Source organism: Bombyx mandarina, chromosome 07 (genome assembly GCF_030267445.1).
Source record: "Bombyx mandarina strain Sakado chromosome 07, ASM3026744v2".
Taxonomy (NCBI): domain Eukaryota; kingdom Metazoa; phylum Arthropoda; class Insecta; order Lepidoptera; family Bombycidae; genus Bombyx; species Bombyx mandarina.
Genome location: NC_143214.1, coordinates 4,752,157 through 4,770,221, shown reverse-complemented (window position 1 = coordinate 4,770,221; position 18,065 = coordinate 4,752,157). Strand labels below are relative to the sequence as shown.

General features: G+C 34.1%; 1 protein-coding gene and 1 long non-coding RNA gene across 10 annotated transcripts in view; both read left to right on the top strand.

Moving 5' to 3' along the window:
- klar (klarsicht) overlaps positions 1-18,065 on the top strand; it is a 326,898-nt gene that overhangs the window by 292,681 nt on the left and 16,152 nt on the right. For all 9 annotated transcript variants that reach the window (XM_089728517.1, XM_089728516.1, XM_089728519.1 and 6 more), the window contains 2 exons: positions 773-1,579; positions 3,741-3,837. In XM_089728517.1, coding sequence (XP_089584643.1) covers positions 773-1,579; positions 3,741-3,837 — 904 coding nt within the window. The remainder of the gene's footprint in view (positions 1-772; positions 1,580-3,740; positions 3,838-18,065) is intronic.
- On the top strand, positions 9,358-17,582 carry LOC149502615 (uncharacterized). The gene is made up of 2 exons (XR_016323281.1): positions 9,358-10,696; positions 17,546-17,582. It is a non-coding gene; the product is annotated as an uncharacterized LOC149502615 (long non-coding RNA).

Here is an 18,065-nt window from a genome sequence, read left to right as displayed (position 1 = left end):
CAACATAAATGCGCCACCCACCTTGAGATATAAGTTCTAAGGTCTCAGTATAGTTACAACGGCTGCCCCACCCTTCAAACCGAAACGCATTATTATTTCACGGCCGAAATAGGCAGGGTGGTAATACCTACCCGTACGGACTCACATGAGGTCCTACCACCAGTAATAATTAGGCAAATTATAATTTTGCGGGTTTGATTTTTATTACACGATGTTATTCCTTCACCGTGGAAGTCAATCGTGAACATTTTTTAAGTACGTATTTTATATTAGAAAAATTGGTATCCGCCTGCGGGATTCGAACACCGTTGCATCGCTCGATACGATTGCACCGGACGTCTTATCCTTTAAGCCACAACGACTACTTCTAAGTTCTACTAAGTTCGCCTATTTCTGCCGCTAAACAGTCTAGCGTTATCGTTTGAAGGGTGCGCCAGTCGTTAGCGCGTACTTAGACTTTGTGTCTTAAGGTGGGCGCCGGAATTCACATTGAAATGTTTATAAGCTCTAATCACTTACACACCAGATGAGCTAAGGGTTTGTTTGTCCATATATACAAAATAATAAGGATTATCTTTGCAATTTGAACATCTGTGCTGTAATTTTCTATTATCGAACTACAATAATCTTTTTAACTTAATAAGTCAGATAATCTAGTTTTGTCGTAAAATCCGGGCCCAGCTAAATGTATGCAACGATACTCATGTAATGTAATTCTTAAACAATTGATTTCTATTCACTCCGTCGTAACTTTTATTACTATTGTCCGCAGGAAAAATACAACTCTGAACCTTACTCCGAAGCCCCAGATTCTGACGCCGCACGTCGGTTGCTCGAGTTCGGTGACGACTACCGAGCCTTTTTGGATTCACAGTCGGACTGCTGCTCTAGCTTGTCCGCACAACCAGAACACGATCAGAGCCCCAGTGGTACTCGTAGAAGGCGACCTCCCTCCGAAATGTCCAGGGAGAGAAGCTTACCGCGTCACAAGCGTCCCACGAGAACCTCCCCGGTCGAAACGCCTTCTAGAAAGCCCAAAAAGTCGATGTCCAGCGCTGAACGCAAAAAAACATTACTCGACAGCCTAGAGAGATCGAGGAACAACACTAGTCTAGAGAGCAACGACGGAGTCCGGCGCCGGAAGCCATCGGACATGGAACGGAAGAAACACTCACCAGAATTCGACTTGCTCAACGTGCAGGCTCTCAGTCGGCGACGTCACAGCTCCAACATAACCAGCGACGAGGTGAACAGCTCGCTCGAATACACCGAAGTGAATAACAGACCGGACATTCTGGACTCGCTGAACCGACGTCGGAGGACCGAGAAAGACGGGGAGGCGGAGCTGCAAAAGGTCGCGCTTTCTGAACTGAGGCGGCGATCCACAGAGAGCATCGACTCTGAGGACGAGTCGTCGAGTCCCAAGAAGCACAGCCGAAGGACGTGGACGGACGAATCGGAGTCGGAGGCGGAGGAAGTGAGGTCCCTGGTGCGGCGCTCGAGCTCGGCGCTGGACGCCGCCGAGGCGCTGCTGGAGCGGCACGAGGCCTCGCCCGACCTGCTGCGCGCCTTCGACTACGTAAGGCCCCCATTCGATACAGATTTCAGCACTAGCTATCCGGACTGCGAGGGGCGGCGCCCGGCGTGCTTCAGGGCGCGCCTGTGTCTGGCCGTAGCCGCCTTCTCGATCTTGATCATAGTTTACGTTCACTTGCAATGAAATATCGTCTTTTCGCATTAAAAGTGTACAATTTCCAAAAATATTCGAAATTGAGTTAATATGCGTAAAAATTTGGTATCACCAGTATTTTTCTCATAAATACTGTCAAAAGAGCGTAGTCTAGTTTTTTTTTACTACTATTAACTAAATTAGTACATAATTTTATCTTACTTTAAAAGACAGAAGTCTACTTTTTTTTACTACTATTAACTAAATTAGTACATAATTTTATCTTACTTTAAAAGACAGATAATGTAACTAGTAAAAAATTAAAAAATAATGTTGCAAAAATGATTAATATTCAAAATATCACATGTTAAACCTTTAAAACACTCTCCAGTAAAATTAGTAAGTTTTGAGATTATACAGTTTTAATGCGAGAAGACGATATGGCTTGGGCTTGTGTCGTAATAATTATTCTATGTGTAAGTATATGGATTAAACACGCTGCGATCGTCAGACACGCGGATGTTACTTACGTTGTAGGTGATTGAAAGTGGAGGGTCTGTGCGTCGTTTGTGTCAGCAAGCCTAGTCCGGTCGGTACCGATCGGAGATTGCCTAATGACTTTTGTAAGCTCACACGTGCGAATGCGTCTACAAAAATATTCAGAGAAACGAGATGCATTCGCATGACCGTTGCTCAACTTATTGTGTACAAAATGTAAATTGTAGGCATTTATAAATATAGACTTAATAAATGAATTAAGATTTAGTGTGACCATCGCAGCAAATACTAACTTTACAATTAACATTATAGTTTGTTTCATCGCTATCACGGTCTTAAGAGTGATAAAATAATTCACAAATTTCTATTTAATTTTATAATCAAACCGTGAACAGTTTCGTTCTTTAGAATATCAAAGTTCTGAATGATTGTTTTTTTTTCATTTCACTAACCCCTTCGCTGTCGTGTGTTTGTGTGTTGTGTAGAATACTAACTGCCTGGAATTCTTTTTGTTACAATATCTTACGTCTCTGGTGGTGATAATTTGGTGCTAAATCAAACAAAGGTTAAGACTACTAATTTATAAAACAATAGTGTAAAGGTTACTGAACGCTTCAGTTAGGAATCATTCACAGTTACCTGTCTTGTTAGTCGATTGAAAAAATGAAACGTCAAATTGACAGACGTCATATTTGACGATTTCGTTCGATACTAGAGAAGGATGAAAGCCCTAACTCTAAACTTTGGGGAAATAGTACTAATTTAAAATCGCCATTGCATTGATTAATTTCATAATAAAATTATTATTACATTAATATTAGTTGGGTGTGTACTTACCTCATAGGAATACAAAGCTCTTGTCATTCAGTGATATATAGTTGTAACGTTTATCTAGCTTTGTTAATTATTTACATTTGGTTGTAATTTGTGATTTTTTGATAGAAAAACATATTTATTTTGTAACTACGTGAATCGACTGAACTCCGCAGTATCTCACTATAAGGCTTTCTTTATGTAATAAATAATGTTATGTTGAATAGGGACAGGTTGTTAATTGATTTTATTTTTATAAAAGATAATGTTAACAGCGACCTTTGTATAACTTGTTTAAAAAAATAAATGTTTAAATTTTGAAAATTAAAATGGAGTTTCAGTCAATTAACACCCTACTCTCTCAACAAAGATACAATCACACGAAGCACAGATAATACAGAATTACTATTAGACATAAATAGTATGAACACGGGTTTTACGAAATTCAAAAATTTTAGTTTCTTTTTATTTCGGGCCTGTTCAATTTCTGCTTTTCTAATGTGTGTTTGGCTTAATGACGTTTGGCTTAACTTCCTTCCTTATTTAATAGGAATGTTGCATGGTCCTGTATTATGCTTAAATATAGATTTTATTTGAAATTGGAAAAAGAAAACGCAGAAGAATGACGGAAGAGAAAGTGAATTTTAATGCAGATTTTTGCTCGAGATGTTGAATAGAGACGTTCTCGATTTCATAATTGTAATTTGTAGTTTTTAAACGCATTTTTTGTTTGCAACAACATTTTTTTTTCGTGTCACAGACGGAGGTCGTGACTCGTTGTCGCGAAAATATCAACTTACTGGAAGCGAGTTTGGCTGGTGGTTCCCTTTCTGCGACATTGCAGCGCGATGTTAGAGGTAAGTTAACAATATTACGAGCTACGAAACGAAAAATAATATTAACAAATAATTATCGTGCTAACGCCAAAAATACCTTCACGGATTTTAAATAAAACATTACACATTTCAGTTTAAATTCGTTTTGTACATTGCGTTCTCTTTTATTATTATTTTGGGTCATTTTTTTATCTTCAAACTGTTCGTAAGCGGCCAGCAACCTATACTAATATATAAATCTAGTGGTTTTTACGGATGTTCCGTTATAACTACTGAACCATGCATCCGATTGACTTGAAACTTGGTATCCATGTAGAAAATACACGTACTTAATGGATAGGCTAATATTTATGTGAGTGATGGACTCCCTACACCAGTTGCGGGGGCGTTAATGATGAGAATCTTTGTGGGGGTGAGATATCATAATGTTAATTTTAAATGCCCAGCGAAGCGGACGGGTACAGATGGTCATAAATAAAGTTAAGTTAATTAAGTAACATATTTATCTTTCTTTATTATAGTATTTTAATACGAAATAAAATTCGGTTCATATTCGCGCAATATTTTGTTTCATGCAAAAGAAGTAACGAATCGAGAGATCTGATGCAAATTGCGGTTTCTTACTCATGTTTCGACCGGTTCTGGAAAGCCTTGCAATTTACGCATGGACGCCACATTGAAACAGAACACGTAGTGCTATTTTTGTAGTAAATATCCATCAAGAAATAGACAAAGACAAGAGACAGTTTAAGTTTTTTTGTTTTTTATAACAACTAGATGTTTTTTTTTTTTTATAACGTCATCTTGTTGTGTCTTTAAAGCGGTTAGTTGCCCTCAATTAAGAAAAATAGTATTATTATTCGCTAATAAATGTCGGGAAGAGTCATAAAGTTGATTATTGAAAACACGAATAAAACAACATTTTCTGAAAATAAATCGTAGCTAGATCGATTTATCGCCCCCGAAATCCCCTGTATACTAAATTTTATGAAAATCGTTGGAGCCGTTTCCGAAATTCAGATTATATATAAACAAGAATTGCTCGTTTAAAGGTATAAGATTGGTGAACTATAATATCATCAATTATTTTTTGGAAATAGTAAGTTGGCTCTTTAAAGTTTGGTAAATAACAAAACGGAACAAAATATAAAATTAAATAACATGAATTGAGTTTTTATGGGAACAATGATTATGACCAAAATTCGATTATTGTTCGAACGCTTGTTAGTAAAAAAATGTTCTCAGGGTCCTCAAAACGCTTTTAAAACTCGTATTTAAATTAAACAATAGCGAAATATGAAAATTTATGCTAAAATCATTCTTGTGTAGTTGAGATAAACCACTTTTTAATGAGCTTTGGGATGATTTTGCTTCGATCTTGTGCGCTAAATGAGTGCAGCTCCATTTTGACAAATGAAACCTTAGAGTATACATACTATAGGTATACTCTAAGAATGAAACACGCTGAAGGATCAGTAATTATGTAAAACTGACTTTAGTGTCAAAATGAATGCATATATCATATTTCAGATCAATGTTGTAAACCCCCAAGCTGATATTTGAATAGTTATTATTAGCTTCATCTGTATCTATTTTTCTCTATTTATTACGTTTGGTGTAATGTAAATGAAATAAATGATTATTACATTTTTTTAATTGTGCTTGTATTCAAAACGAAGTATAGTTTAGTTGTTAAACTGTATTTTTAGCATTATGTTAGGTCAATGGGTAACAGTCTCGATGAGCAAGGCTGATCGCTATATTTTTGCAGTTTTGGACGTGTTTGCCACAACCAGTTTTTTTTTCGTTTTTTTTTTACTTGTAACAGGCATGATTTACTGGCGGTCCGTTTTTATTTATTATCGACTAAGTGTGTGACCAGTTTCAAAAATGAAAATTGGCTTTTGAGCGGCATGTAAGTCAAAACGTGTTTTTATGTAGGTACTTAATTTCAGTTCAGTTTTTATGTCATTAAATAATATAATTATTATTATGTAGTGCTCGAATAACAACTAGTCTTTGAATTTGTCATATTTACGCCATTTTTTTCTTCTTCGAATTATGTTATCATTCTTTTTTATTATTTCTAGCTAAACAAAAAATGGATGAGTGCTCATAAAACCAATATCAAAAGCTCAAAAGAGTAGTATTAGTAAATTAGTAGATATTAATAAAAAAAAATTGAAAGCGAAACCAAAAATTATTTAAAACAAATTTAAAAAAAAACGAACGTCCATTTCTAATTTTAACGGTTTCACGTAAAATAGGACAACTTAATAAAATACTGCGGCAACCATATGCTGTAAATAAATCTGGATAAAATCTACTCGTGCTTATCTTTCTTTTGAAGTTGCTATTTTTGAATATTTTTTTATCTGAGCCAAGTACATACTTGTAACCCTCTTGTTTCGTCTTCCGTTCCTTGTTCATGATTTACGGTTGCCAAATGTCATGTAATTGTGTTTCAAGTGTGTTGTGAGCGGATACATGAATATTATTGTGCACTCAGTAATTCGGCTTAATAATTAGATCCTTAAGTTTTTTTTACACAATTATAAATACGAAGAACTGTGGGATTTTCAAGAAATTGATCGTAATGTAAACCTACACTATTTACTAGAAGCAACACACGTTACATCAAAAACGAGTTTTTTATTTTATTTCTATCTTGAAGTTTCGTTTAAATGCCAATAGTTCCATATTAACTTCACAAAAAAGTTAAAATATTGCGACATCCTTGCGCCACGGTCCCGGAAACGGTGACACGGAGAACGATCACACGCCCATTCGTTCGCTCCATCTATTTTTGCCTGCGAAAGCGTAACGAAAATGTGAAAATTATGACAAAGACAAAAAATACATATTTACTTATAAAAGGACTTACTGATGGTAGAATCTCTTGTGAGTCCGCACGTGTAGGTACCACCGCCCTGCCTATTTCTGCCGTGAAGCAGTAATGCGTTTCGGTTTGAAGGGCAGAGCAGCCGTTGTAACTTTATTGAGACGTTAGAACTCATATCTCAAGGTGGGTGGCGCATTTACATCGTAGATGTCTATGGGCTCCAGTAACCACTTAACACCACGTGGGCTGTGAGCTCGTCCACCCATCTAAGCAATAAAAAGTTAAAAAATAAAAATATTTAAAACTTCTGCAAAAATCGGAGCGATGGAATTAAATTTTAATGTTTTCTTATGGCCGGTTAGATATTTTAAAGCAGCTATGAATTTCTCAAATTACGGAAATACGTCACGTCACATTCACCAATGGCGAAAGCGCAACAATGGAACGATCTCTGTAAAAGTGGAGTTAACACATAAAATAAATGTACACACTATTGTTAGAAATTTCTCATTTAACTTAATTAAAGTTACCTAAGAGTAACACTAGTTGGAAACTATAATTGAGACCATTAGAATACGCCACAAATTCAAATTCTTAAAGACGTTCATTAAAATTAATCATTAATGCCAATTTCATGTCAATATGACAAAATGTAATAACTAGATCTACATATAAGGTTATCTTAAATGTAAAATGGGCGCCGTTATTCCATTCGCGTTAAATTTTATATTCTAAAATGATTAAACACAAATCAAAAATAGGCTATGTCATTCTCCGGTACCTATGTACATGAAATGTCTTAGGATTTACAAAAACAGTTCCTTTTGCTGCTTGTACGAAATACAACCAACACGCTTTCGGATTAATAATATTGTTATTACGATTACGACCTTGTTATAATATGTTTTAATGGGATAATTATGAGTTTTAAATATCATGCGGCGAACCGCGTTGTAATTGAAACCGATTTCTCTCTCTCTGGCTTATTTCTTTTTCCAATTCCTATTGCAAAGGCTTCCTGGCCTGCACGTTTCTGAGCACATTATAACATGTTTCCATCACTTGGTGCAAAGTATCGCTTTCCATCAAAAGCAATCATTATCAACTGCATTTTGGAAAATACTTAAAACTGTTGATAAATTAGAATCCATTATTACCTTCATCCATTATCATATCTTTAGTTAATTTCGTTTCGTAAGTAAATTTTACAATGCACAATTATAGGCCTCACGTTTATCTTAAAAACATGGCATAAAGCTGTTAAGTCTTACCGGTTGCAAGAGCTAAAGTACCTAATCACTCCGCTTTTGTACCGCCATATGTTTACAAATAGCCACTTAAAAATACATCCTCTATAAATATAAAGAACAGTCAAACTACTTCGAGGATGATAATAGCCGAATGCATTTCTTTTTTTTCTCTCTCTCTCGTTCATATATTTGTCGAAATAAAATATATTTTTTTTTAATCGTAATTTCTGTTTTACTTTCTCACTCTTATTTTAGTAATTATTAAGTAACGAGGCCTTTGTAAAGGTCCTGATATGACTAAAGTCTCATTTTTTTTTAAATGAAATTGACTGTTATATGAGAATGAACATAAATTTATTTCGAAGTTTTGTCTATACAATTAAAGAATTAAAATAATCTCTATAGTGTGCACCATAAGACTTAAATTATACTAAACGTTCGCAAGTTGCAGACAGTAAAGACTATAATGCAAATTGAGCATGTGTACCAAAATATTTAGCGGATTATTACATTGTTAGCTGGTTTAATATTTTGGGTACAAATCTCTTATTTAAGAATTTTATTAGAACATTTGATATGATAAAATTAGTTATGTTAGATTTTTAGTACAACCGCTTTTTTGTGAAAAATTCTTGGGACATTCAACATTTCTTTTGAAATTGTATAAAAATCTATTCAAGTTTGTCTACTTTCAATATTTCACATAATTAATTCATTTAATTTCCTTGTACGAGTATATGCACACGACAATTTTATTCATTTCAAAAAATTGTTATTATATCATTTTAAACTTTTCAATGTCATTAAATATTATCCAAAATGCTTCAACGCTTTTGTATTACCAATTTTTCTTGTAAAAGACCATGATAACATAGTTCCAGGCGTGCAATGCTTATAAAACAAGTGTGAATTAGAAATGAAAACTGCAAATACACACGTCTGGTTAGACGTGCTCGTCAGGAACATCATATGACATCACGGTTTGTGTAAAATGATAAACAAACAGGCACCTGCATCTGAATGTATGTTTTTCGGTTCATTTTAATTCGATTAGCCGATGAACTCGCACGATTAGTTAAAACAAAATCATGGTCGTTACAAGCAAAGTGTTTATAATAGTAAAGGATTTTAAAAGGCCTAGTGTGATCCGAAACGGTAAGTCCTCATAACCATGTTTTTTGTTTTGTTTTTATTGCTTAGATGGATGAACGAGCTCACAGCCCACCCGGTGTTAAGTGGTTACTGGAGCCCATAGACATCTACAACGTAAAGCGGTAGGCAGCGGCTTGGAGCGGTAGGCAGCGGCTTGAGCGGAAGGCAGCGGCTTGAGCGGTAGGCAGCGGCTTGGTTCTGCCCCTGGCATTGCTGAACTCCATGGGCGACGGTAACCACTTACCATCAGGTGGGTCGTATGCCCGTCTGCCTACAAAGGCAATAAAAAAAAAATGCGCCACCCAACTTGAGATATAAAGTTCTATGGTCTCAAGTATAGTTACAACGGCTGCCCCATCCTTCAAACCGAAACGCATGTACTGTTTTAACCTACTAAATAATCACTGATCTATACAATTAAATAATTATATACCCTATTATCTAGAGTTTTCACAAATTACCTCGAAATACATTTGCGTCTCTCATTAGGTTTCCAATTTTGGCACTAACTCTTTATTTAGTATCCATAACATTCATTTTCCTTAAAATTAAGTAGTAAATTTAGTGAATTGATACTACATTCACGAAGATAATGATATTATCATGAGACGTAATGGGCTTGTAATGCGATTATAATTCCTACTGTCATGTAAATGAAGAATGCCTTACTTATCAATAACATATCATATCTATGATAAAAAAATCTTTAATCTATTTCTTAATTTAAAACCTCATTAAAGTTAAGATTTAAAAATACCACAAAATACTGGAGACGATTTACTCTTCGGATGTTATATTCTATATTTAAACCACTAAATGACCTTATTCTAAAAAGGAATAATAATTATGTGGAATGCAGTCCACGGAGCGGAGCGTCCATTCAAAGCCGATGCAATTACTATGACTAACACATAATCGGGCACCGCTAAGTCAAGCTTTTGTTTACTGAACACAGGCCCTTAAAAGGATTCGAGGGATCGATTAAATGACTACGGAATCAAATACTCCTTTAAGGTATACAAATAGGATTGAAATTTAACGGTATTTTTACGGAGTAACATTTCGATTGAAGCAGTAAATTGTAAATTTTCAAACGGGAACGCTTGATTAAAAACCAGTTGAATAACCGACAGCAAATAAATTAACGATTAACACTACGTAATTTGTTTCACTTGAATTTTAAGTGGACATAAATTCTTTTTCAAAGCGAAGTTTCAACTACAGAAATGTATTTTTATTGTTCAAACCTGACGTCATCTTACCTACGTACGGGCGTAATGACCTAAGTTGTTTGTAAATTACAAAAGAACGTCTAAAATCTGAAAATATGTCTTTGACTTCTACTGCTGTGCATTAGGTGATATCACTCTAGCTGATTCAGGTAATATCCTTCAGTAATAAAGCGCTTAACCGCTTGATCAAAGCGCTGCGTTTATTGTCAGTTTAAAACTCGAAGCGCTGCATTGCTATTTATATGTTGAAGGTTTTTCAACAGTACACCAGCTAAACGACACAAGAGCGCACGCGTCGTGTCAACAGATTGGTTACGCGATTACAAATTTGTATTCGATGATTTATTGAGTGGTGTGTGTTTGTTGTATTTTTTCTACATAAAAAAATGTTCAGTGTTACGAAGGTAAAATATAAAAAGAAACCAAATAGATCGAAATATGCTTGAGTGATTAAACTTTCATTCTGTCATTGGAAAAAAAATTCTTAGTGTTACTATTTTATTATAAATTCAAACAATTGTTGATATATAACAGTTTTGATCAAAAATCGAATCAAAATCTACTTATACACGACCTTCGCAGCAAATTATGTGAATTATGTTTACAAATGCCAGTTGCGAACACGTTACAAAATTAGTATTTCCTACTGATATACCGTACATTTTTATTGCTTTTCATTCTATCGCTATTCTTTATCACAATGGAACTCGTTCTTACAGTTAAAAAAAATGACATAAAGTAACTAAGAATTTAAACTTAAAAAAAAAATAGGCAGCACTTAAAATCAAATCGGCCGAGAGCTAGTCGGCCGATTTAGAGCAAATATGAATATGTTAGAATATGCTGAAAAACATAAGTACGTTAAGCACTATAGCGAAGTCCGGGTTCGAATTCAATCTTAATCAATAGGTACGTCAAAAATACCTTCGGTGTCTGTGTGTGTCTGGTTTTACGTGTATAATATTTTAAGTGTGCTGTTCAATACCGAACATAACAAAATAACAATAAATATGTATATAGGTATATGAAGTACCATACCATAAATAGTATACTGAAAATCGAATGTTTCTCCGTAGTGGTTCGTTTAGTAAGTTTGTTTAGTATTTTTTAAATTTCAATGCTTAAATTTTCTGACACTAGTCTACAAATAAATTTCGTTTCAATTCACTGATGTTGTTTTGTAAAAAGCGTATCGCTTCTTGCTACGTTTTTGCGTTTAAGTGGAAATTGATAAAGTCATTAACCTCACTTGGTTTATACCTGGGAGTTTGAAAAATAAACTATATTACATTAGTCTTAAAATATGTGTTCATTTGTAAAAAATACATTAAACTAGTTAAAAGAGCGTATTAGCCTCGCAATTTATTTCATTGAGAACAGCCAAACAAATTTTTATGACAGGACAACCTTGTTTGAGATATTGTTGACGATAACTTAATAATAACAGTACCTAGTTGTTTATCTACAATTTAAATGCTTACGATGTACGATTGGCTAAAATAAAATATCTAAAAGTTGTTAGGAAATATCACATTGTAACTCATCAACCAACCTGTAACTTTGATGTTAAAGCGGTTCAGTGCAATAAAACATTTAACAAAAATAGATCCAAAATTATGTAATAGTATTTAAATAATTATTAGCTTATCTGTGTAGATAAGTTTGACAACGCTGATAAACAAACTGCAAGTGTTTGTAAACATACCATTAATATTAGGCAATATCTTTACCAACTTTCGCCGCATTTTTTCCTCGATAGTATATTGCGAGGCAAACGGTTTAAAAAGATGACGGATTCACATTCAGGTTTCGTTTATAATAAATAATTCAATAGTATCATTGGCCAAATTTTCTTTCAGTGCGTTTTGAAGTACATTAATAAACAATAGAAGTATAGAAAGAGTATATTTTTCAATTAACCTAATGAGTTTTATAAAAAAAAAAGGTAAAACATTTTTTTTTAAATTGAATATTATTTTCGTATCCGATATAGTTTAATAATAACTTATTAACTTAACCTAATTTCACTGCTGATACAAGATGAAAAACTTATTTAAGTGTGCAAAAAATGCACTACACAACAAATCAGTCAATCGGCTTCCAAACAAAAATTATCTGTAGTCTGAATGATTATTGCGCCTGAGTATCTTGCCCACAAAAACCATTGCGTTAGAAAGCCAATATAAAGATCACTTGAATCTAACCGTACCGCAATCAATTCTGATTTATTATTAATTTTTTTGTAAATTCATTGTATGTCGTAACTCAGAACAGAAGCAGTTGCGCAACCAGTTTCTCTTTGTGGGCCTACAAACGGAATCTTATCGAAATGCAGTCGTTATATTATTAGGGGCGATAGTTTATACTATGAATAAAATATGAATGAAGCGATGAAAAAAAAATATTCACGTATTGAACTTTTAATCTTAGTGTCGACCAAGAAACCGGACTCGTAATACTTTCACGATCAGATAAAATTAATAGAATTCATTTAACGCTAAATTTAGAATTTCGAGATTCTCATAAACTTTAAAACAACGAAAAGTTGACTAAGTCAAAAAACCATTATTACTTTCTATGTGATTTAAAAAAATCTTACATTCAAAATTTTATGTAGAAGTTTCCTAAATTGCAAAGCAGATAAATCCAATTGAAAAAAAAAGTCGTTTGACGTAGGGTATTTATATATTGTAGTCTCTCAAAATGAACAGCCTTGATCATCAGATGTTGTTCGAGATATACAAAAAAAAAAAAACAAAAGAACTATTTGTGAATACCTACTGGAATTAAACTTTTCAGTGGGAGTCGATTGCGTAAGTGTTGCGATAGTCTGAGATATCGTTAAGGATCCACGACGTGGAGACTAATAGACACATTCGTAGAACGTTCTAGAATATTATTAACTAAGATAGGCATGAGCAGTACAGTGTTAATGCCGCTATCAATCGCTTGATTGCCTCGAAGAATGGGAGGCACGGTCGTTTTCTACGTCCTTCAAACAGGAATGCGTAATGTGTTCACGGCAAAAATAACACCAGATTAACTATTAAAAAAACACATTATCGTTGTACCAGGCCGTGATGAGTACCTTCCCGCCGTTTCTTAAGATATAAATTATGAAGCCGCGTCAAAATAGCTGTACGTATTGTTTCAATTACGAATTATCGTCTAGACTGGTAACACCTTTTGCTGACACAGGTGTTTATATCTATCGTGATTCGTTTAATTGCTTCCGAGAAAATATACTTTTCATACATTTTTCAATCAATTATACATGTACTATCTATTAGTATCTATTATACTTTAGAAAATGAAACTTTGACTTTCTCAGTCATACACAATAATAATGTCGCTTGATAGGGCTATAAGGATTAATGATGATGACTAATTTTCAGAACAGGCATTTGTAGATAATCAAAAATACAAGCAAACATTTGTATTTAACGCAAGACAGGCAACCTTCCAAAACAATAAACAAAAACTTATACATAAATCTGCAAATATCAAATGCACTCTTGAAACAACACAAGAAAATGCAAACAAGATTAATGCACTTTTTGTGTTAGCGCAAAAACAAAATATTCTCTCGCTGTTTTGCATAAGCCTTGGTACTTGGTACTCGAGAGAGATTTCTCTGACGCATCGTGAAAGCTATTTTAATGTTTCAACTTAGTTACTTTATCATTAGTCATTAGACAAACCACCCAATACAGAGATAATTATTACGGTTAAAACATAAAAAACCTGTTTTTAGATTTAAAATAGAAATAATGTTTCGTTTTCCCAAAACGAAAACTAAAGCAAGTATTTACATGAGAAATGTAGCTATTAGATTATTTGTGAACATCAATTTTGTTTTTTCAGCTTCTAGATTAATTAAAAGCGTTCTAGAATTAAAATTGTTTCTTGTCATCTTTTCTAATGTCCTTGACGGTTCGACACGATCTATAGAATCAAAGGTCGTCGATCTAAGATCTAGTCATCGGTTATGAGATCAGGGGTCAAGTATGCAATTCTTTCGATATTGCTGTCGTGTTCGCCTTAAATATCGATAAACATCAATCTGATTCAAAGAAATAAATCGGGAATTTGATCTCCCTGACCAAATTTCAAGGCGAGTTTCAGTCTTATGCGTATATGCTTCGGTAATAACTTATCTCCAAATGAACTGTAGAAACACTCATGAATGACGCGAAACGGGTTTCCATGGATGACAACTTTTTCTTAACGCAACAACTATGCTACTGACCTTTGAGTAAAAGACTGAGAAAAATTATGAAAATGTTTCACTAAAACACACTAAGCCACAGCTTTGAGAAGCATTAACTTTGGAGATTCCTGAATCTCGCTTACGACGTTAAGGCATCCGTCAAATAATATCTTGCGTTGTATGACGGCTATCCGTCACATTAACGAAACAAACTCGGTGATATGTTCTTTATTTAAATTACTAGCGACCCGCCCTCGCTTCGCTTCGGTAACATTAAAACACACATGAAACCAAAAAAAAAAAATAAAAAAAAATAAAAAAAAGTAGCCTATGTTCATCAGGGACAATGTCGGCTTCTAATGGAAAAATATTTTTTCAAATCGGTCCAGTAGTTTCGGAGCCTATTCGAAACAAACAAACAAACAAATCTTTCCTCTTTATAATATTAGTATAGACTATTACCTATTTTGCGTTGATTTCGAAAAATAGTGGGGAATAGGAGGTGCCGAACACTTTATTCCCATATCGGGCTGTAACATGCATTGCTACACATGCGTTCCTTAAGACTTTTCACGCATTTATTAAGGTCTAACTTTAGTGTACTGTAGTAATCTTCTTTGTAAATCCTTTAATAGATCTTACATAGGGCACATGCTAGGAAAGTTGTTAGAGCCCCGTCTACATCACATGTTAGTTTCACTTCCGATTGCCATTGGCTTATGTAATTATTTAAACACTTGCCTAGGGACGGAAACGTTCACTTTTCTTGATACTTTCTTTACGATTATGCTTCACATTACTAACGTTGCTGAGAATTAATATCATATCCGCAGATATATATGTTGGAGGGTGCTTATTAGAAATGCAGTATATTGTTCAGGATATATAGTGTGTGAAATTTTCAAGCCCGGTAAACGTAATTAATACAGACAAATTAACTTCTAGGGCTACGATTAGTACCTAAACGGTATGTTACAATTTTCAAAATGCTTCGAACGACTGTATTTTTATTATCTATACTTCTATACTAATATTATAAAGAGGAAAGATTTGTTTGTTTGTTTGTTTCGAATAGGCTCCGAAACTACTGGACCGATTTGAAAAATTCTTTTTCCATTAGAAGCCGACATTGTCCGTCCCTGATGAACATAGGCTACTTTTTTTAATTTTTTTTTTTTTTTTTGTTTCATGTGTGTTTTAATGTTTCCGAAGCGAAGCGAGGGCGGGTCGCTAGTATTATAATATATTCATGTATTGATATTATTCAATTTATAATAACATAAAACGGTATTATGAGTCACTTATTCACCTATAAACTAGGAATTTTATTTATCAAAAAAAAAACATTTTTCTCATTTAATCAAGGTTGGTTACAAGTCGTTAGAAGAGTCGTTAGAAGTCGTCGTGGCCTAAAGGATAAGACGTCCGGTGCATTCGTATCGAGCGATGCACCGGTGTCCGAATCTCGCTGGCGGGTACCAATTTTTCTAATGAAATACGTACTCAACAAATGTTCACGATTGACTTCCACGGTGAAGGAATAACATCGTGCAGTAAAAATCAAACCCGCAAAATTATAATTTGCGTAATTACTGGTGGTAGGACCTCTTGTGAGTCCGCACGGGTAGGTACCACCGCCCCGCCTATTTCTGCCGTGAAGCAGTAATGCGTTTCGGTTTGAAGGGTGGGGCAGCCGTTGTGACTATACTGAGACCTTAGAACTATATCTCAAGGTGTGTGGCGCATTTACGTTGTAGATGTATATGGGCTCCAGTAACCACTTAACACCAGGTGGGCTGTGAGCTCGTCCACACATCTAAGCAATAAAAAAAAAAAAAAAAAAAAAAAAAACTCCACGTTGTAACCGCAACGCTAAGATATAGATTTATGAATTATTCTTCAAAGTAGGGTAATCAATAGTCCACAGACTTAGTGCAACATGACGTAACGTTGCGTCTCCATCGAGCCATTGTTGAGATACAGATTTAATCTGTTAATTATGTTCGTCTGAATATAACGGTATTGCAGACACGCTGTCCCAGTTCGGCTTAAACACAGCCACGTTACAATCCTTTCTTAAACTCCCCGACCTAAATGCTTTATAGCGTTGTTGGTAGTTTACATTGACGTATTCTCTGAATAAATAATAAGGAAACAATCAATAGTGTGTTTTCATCGGTTTTCGTGAGTAGTAGGCATAATTAGAACTGTTTTTACGGTCTATTGTTTTAATATATTTTTTGAGGTATCGAATACTACACAATTTTTGTGGTCACGGACATCCACTATTATTTATACGAAAGCTAATAAATAACACGGGTCAACACCAAATTTGACTTTGATTATAAAGCATAAGATTTCGATATTTTAGATCGTAATTAGACGAAAAAAAATACATGGCATGAAAACAGTTTGCTCTTGAACTTTAATAAATTGACCACATATGAAACAAAATGCATCAGCATCGTATTTACACTTTCGTGACATTTTAAGTTTTCGGGGCTTGTACAAAACACCTGATCGTTGTTTATGACTCGAGCGCCATCTAGTGGCACTGCGTAAACCTAAACACCCCACTCTCATAGCGCGGTTTTTTTGAAAGTATTAAAATTAGTTAAAATTTATAAAAAAATTGAAAAATGAGTATTATTACTATAACTATCACAAAAGCAAACTTTATACCAAAAAAAGGTATCGTATTTTCGTTTTTGTGAATAATTAACAGGAAAAACCTAGTATAAACGTTAGGACAAAGAACGAATTTTTTTTTGTAGATTCGGTAATAATGTCGAAGAAATAACGAAAGCATATCTTTGGTCTTTTTGTAAAAAAAAAATACCTTGTACATTTCTGCTCTAAAGCAGTTAAGCACCTTGATGAAAAAATAATATAGCTTAACATCTCAAATCCGATAAGATCAACAATAAAATCACAAAGAGAAAAATTTGCATTTCGCAAATTAGTGATGAATAAAAAGTGTTTTTATTTATTTATAAGACTTCATAATATAGGATGTAGCTTTAATATTGGCTTTCTAAAATAGTTTCTCAGCACAATTCAATTTATGACTCTTTTGTATATGTATATGAAAAAAAGAAATAATTATATAAGAAAACTATTAAGAAGTTTTTTCACTCAAGCAAAATAATTCCAGGTTCAAAATTTGTATTGACAAATCCGTTTTTTTTAAAGTAACGATGATACAACGATCGTAATTCGCAACACCGTATCATTAAGTGATGAAAGTGATAGTTGTGATATAACATAAGACAGAAGAATGAACGCGTCCGTGCCGGTATTAAACAATAATGACGGTGAAATTGGTGAGTTCTTTAATATTTAATGTATGATTCATCTATATATTAATACGTTAAGTAAAAACTTTTTACACTTGCCACGAAAATTGCGCAGACGGAGGAGTATGAAATTTCTCACACTTATAGAGAATATAGAGAAGGAGAGGAAAATTACTATTTTTTTTAAATAATGCATAAAAAATACATTAAATGAATAAAAAAAACATTACAGACACTACCATGTATTTGACACACACACGCATGCTT